Source organism: Seriola lalandi, unplaced genomic scaffold (assembly GCF_002814215.2).
Source record: "Seriola lalandi dorsalis isolate HSWRI2012SDOR001 ecotype SW California unplaced genomic scaffold, Sedor1 jcf7180002054930, whole genome shotgun sequence".
Classification (NCBI taxonomy): Eukaryota; Metazoa; Chordata; class Actinopteri; order Carangiformes; family Carangidae; genus Seriola; species Seriola lalandi.
This window is the reverse complement of record NW_019525482.1, coordinates 516,173-520,007: the sequence shown is the minus strand read 5'-3', so window position 1 is coordinate 520,007 and position 3,835 is coordinate 516,173. Positions and strand designations below refer to the sequence as shown.

Below are 3,835 nucleotides of genomic sequence, written 5' to 3'. Positions count from 1 at the left end.
GCAGGATTTGGTTTCTCTGAGTGTTTTTACCTGAAATCTGCTATATTTTTATTGGATCACTCAGAAAACAGTCAGCCAATCAGAAGAGAGGCTCAGAGCCTCCTCTCTTCTGATTGGCTCACCGACCTGTTGTTACTAGAGCTCCAGAGAGAAGCCTGAGAGAGGAGATGTAAAACTACACTGAGGGTTTTAATATATGTTCATATGATCAACACTTCAAATAAAACACAGAAGAAGAAAATGTGGATCTTTAAATCAGCGTCTTTGAAATGATTCTCTCTCTCTGAACTTCCCCTCAGTTGGAACAGCTACAGTGTGAGCTGACTCGAGTGCTGAGGGAGAGAGACGCCTACAAGGCTCGCTACGAGAAGCTCCTCAGCACGAACCACGGCACCGGCGCCGACGCCCCACCGACCCGCACCAGCAACCCACCTTCCCCGCCCCCTGACTACTTCCTCTGAGTTTTACCCATTAAGAGAGGGGGAGGGGAGATAAAACAAAAAACGAGCCCAGCCAACATGGAGCAATCAGTGATGAATAATCAGACTTGGGGAAGCAAAGAAGGACGTGTATGTGTGTGTGTGTGTGTGTGTGTGTGTGTGTGTGTGTGTGTGTGTGTATGCGTGTGTGTGTGTGTGTGCAAGAGGGAAAGTGAAAGAGAGACATTGGCAGTATTGGGGCTGTACAACTGTGAAATCCACCCTTGACTGATAAAAGGGGAATTGACTGTTAATTCTTAGCGTTAGACTCGGCTCTAGGCTGCTGCTGCTTCTTGGACTTTACTTCACTGTGAACAACAGTTGCACAAAAACTGGCTGAGAGCTCTTTGGGACCTCCTGCCTGTGAAATCAGTGCGACGGTGGACACACACTCGGCTGTGACAGTGGAATCAAAAAAGCTTTAAAAACATATCAATAGTCCCTGACGCTGCTGTATGGAGGAGCAGGGACGTCACAGGAAAAGTAATGAAGCATTTCCTTCATTTCATTCATCCATCAATGAATACTTCAGATATAACAATGTATTTACAAAAAACACTTAAAACTCATGTAACCATTTATAAATGCATTAATTAATCCATGTATTTAAAGAACTATTTGAAAAGACATTTTAAAAATGGGAACACATTCCTGGATTCACTCTTTGAGTTCCATTTCCTTTTTCCAGCTGCTTTTCCTTTTCCTATTAGCTACTCGATTAACTTAGTCATTTAGCCTTTCCTGGTCCAACCCCAATTGACCATGAGCTGTAACATTATCTCTGGTTAGAGGTAACCAGTCTGGTTTTACCAGCACCGAAGGCTAACAGGAGAAGCTAAAGGGCTAAGCTAATCGATTAGCTAACAGGAAAAGCAGCTGGAAAAAGGAAACGGAAAAAGAGGAGGGAATCCAGGAATGTTTTCCATTTCTAAATGTCTTTTCAAATACTTTGTCAAATTCTATTGTTTATTGATAAATTAATAAATGTATTTATAAATGGTTTATTTTATGAGTGTTTTATGCTGTGAATCCATTTTTAAATCTTTAGCATTTATTGGTGGATTAATCGTTAAATAACAATCCCTATTGTTAATGCCTATTCAAACATAACGTTAAAGAAATGCTTTATTACTTTTCCTGTGACACCCCTGGTCCTCCATACTGCTGAGTATATTATCTATGCAATATTAAATAGCTGCAATGTTCTCTCCCAGTGAGTGTTTGAGGCTCAAATCGTAGTTTTGTTTTCTATAATAAGCTGCTAAAGCTGCAGAGGTCTGAGTAGTGCAGTGGTGCTGGATGTGGAGTGGTATGGGCTTGGATAAAGTATCCACGGCATGCAGTTAAGTATTTGCCAGCTAATTTTTCACAGTTGCCTACCAAAGTGTTTAAGCTCACCAAGACTTGTTATTATTCTTTGTAAGATGAATAATCATAGATTTAAGAATGTACAAGGAAACCTTTCGTGGGAATCTTCCGGTGATTGTGCTAAATGAATAGTGGGGTATATTGCTCTTGTGTTTTAGCAGAGAAATCTAGTTGAAAATGGCAACTGACTTTCAGCCGTTCACAGCGACAGAGAGGACCTGCTGCTTGCTCTCAAACATGGGTTTTTACACACAAAGAAGTGGAGCTGGTGGTGTGTGCTTAACAAAGCGACTCACATATGGTGAAAGAGGCAAATACAACCCATCGCAGCGGAGCGACAAAAAACAAAAACAAAAAACAGTGTGGCATGATTTGTGTGGTTGTGTCCAGTTCTCCAGACGAGAGAATCTATTTTGGGGCAGATTGAACACCTCTGTAACAGGGACCATCACATTACTGCAACATGTGGCACCACAGAGCTGGTCACTGTGGACTCCGGTACTGTGGGCTACTCCGGATGCAACAGAAAATTAACGGTGCAGGGATTTAAAAAAAAAAAAAAGAATAAATAAATAAATAAAAAAATGCAAAAATATCTCTTCATGGAGACACCTTCTTAACTGTCCCATGAAATCATTGCCAGGGTTCATGCATTAGAGCTATTTATTTTGTTTGGGTGTAGGTTAAATAAATTGTTCTTTTATTTATTCACTTATTTATTCAGTATTTATTGTTTATTTATGTACTGATTCTAATTATTTTACTGGTTTTATTTCATTAGCGTGTATTTTTACTTTCCTACAGTTTATTATTTTATCCAACTGTGATTAGAATTAACATTATTACAAAAATGATGGCCATTATCATGGTTTCCTGCTCCTGTTGTAGTGTGGTTTCATATGCATATGAAATAAACAAAGTACTTTACCAAACCTGGCTTGCTGTGGTGTGTTTTGTGCGCAGGTTTGAACCTCATCTCCTCTCCATTCACCTATGGGAGCATCTCCCACTCTTAGTCTTCTGCAGGCCTTTTCTCTGCAGCCCCCATCCCCTGCTCCATCCCTCTCTTTATCTCTGTCCCTCTATAGTGAGGCAGTGACCCTGGCTGCTGCACTGTTTGGGATGACCTCATCTTCAGCTCTACCTCTCTCTCTGTGTCTCTCGCTCTCTCTCTGGCCTGTATAATAGGAGCAGGATTAGGGCTATAATAGCGCCCTGGCTGCTCACTGCCGGAGCCTATTGTGGCTTTGTGTGGGAGGGACGCACCACTGCTCATGGCCACACTCACATTCTGACAGAAAACATGTCCAAACACACTCCTTGGATCAGGGGACTATAGAAATGACTTAATTTAACAAAATGGAAATGAGTGCGTCCAGGAGAAGGACGTGTGTGTCTCTGACAGGACACAGGAGACGAGAGGACAGAGACTGACTCACCTGGTGGGCAGGGTGCTGGGTTGTCAGGCCAGTTTCTACAGGAAAACCCAAATGACACATTTTAAACATACACCCCCCCCAAGGACACACACACACACACACACACACACACACACACACACACACACACACACACACACACACACACACAAACAAAGCCAACTAGTTTGGAGGCTTGTGTTATACCGCCTCCTAGCGGCCGCTTCCCATAACTTCCAGAGGTCAACGTGAGCTTCGTGTCACTGAGCATCTTTTCCACAGAGCTGCTCTCCCGCCTCCAGCCTGCATCACCGCCCCGGAGCTGCACGCACCTGCCGCACACACTGACCGGTGTCGTCTCTCCTCCTCCTCCTCCTCTTCACAGAATCCGGATCTGGAGCGCGTGCACACGTCCGGTCCAGAGAGTGGCAGCAGCGGTGATGAATGACGGTGCCGACTGCAGACCTGGACCCGGGCCCTAACCTGAGGAGACGGAGAGGGGAGGGAGAGAGAGGGGAGGTAGAGAGAGAGACATAACTCGAGGGAGAGAGAGAGAGAGGTAGAAGACGT

At 43.8% G+C, this 3,835-nt stretch overlaps 1 protein-coding gene across 1 annotated transcript in view; it reads left to right on the top strand.

Annotated features, from left to right (window-relative positions):
* Positions 1-559, top strand: part of nrl (neural retina leucine zipper) — a 5,071-nt gene extending 4,512 nt beyond the window's left edge. The window contains exon 4 of the mRNA XM_087170151.1: positions 300-559. Coding sequence (XP_087026277.1) covers positions 300-461 — 162 coding nt within the window. The 3' untranslated portion in view covers positions 462-559. The remainder of the gene's footprint in view (positions 1-299) is intronic.
* The last annotated feature ends 3,276 nt before the right edge of the window (positions 560-3,835 follow it).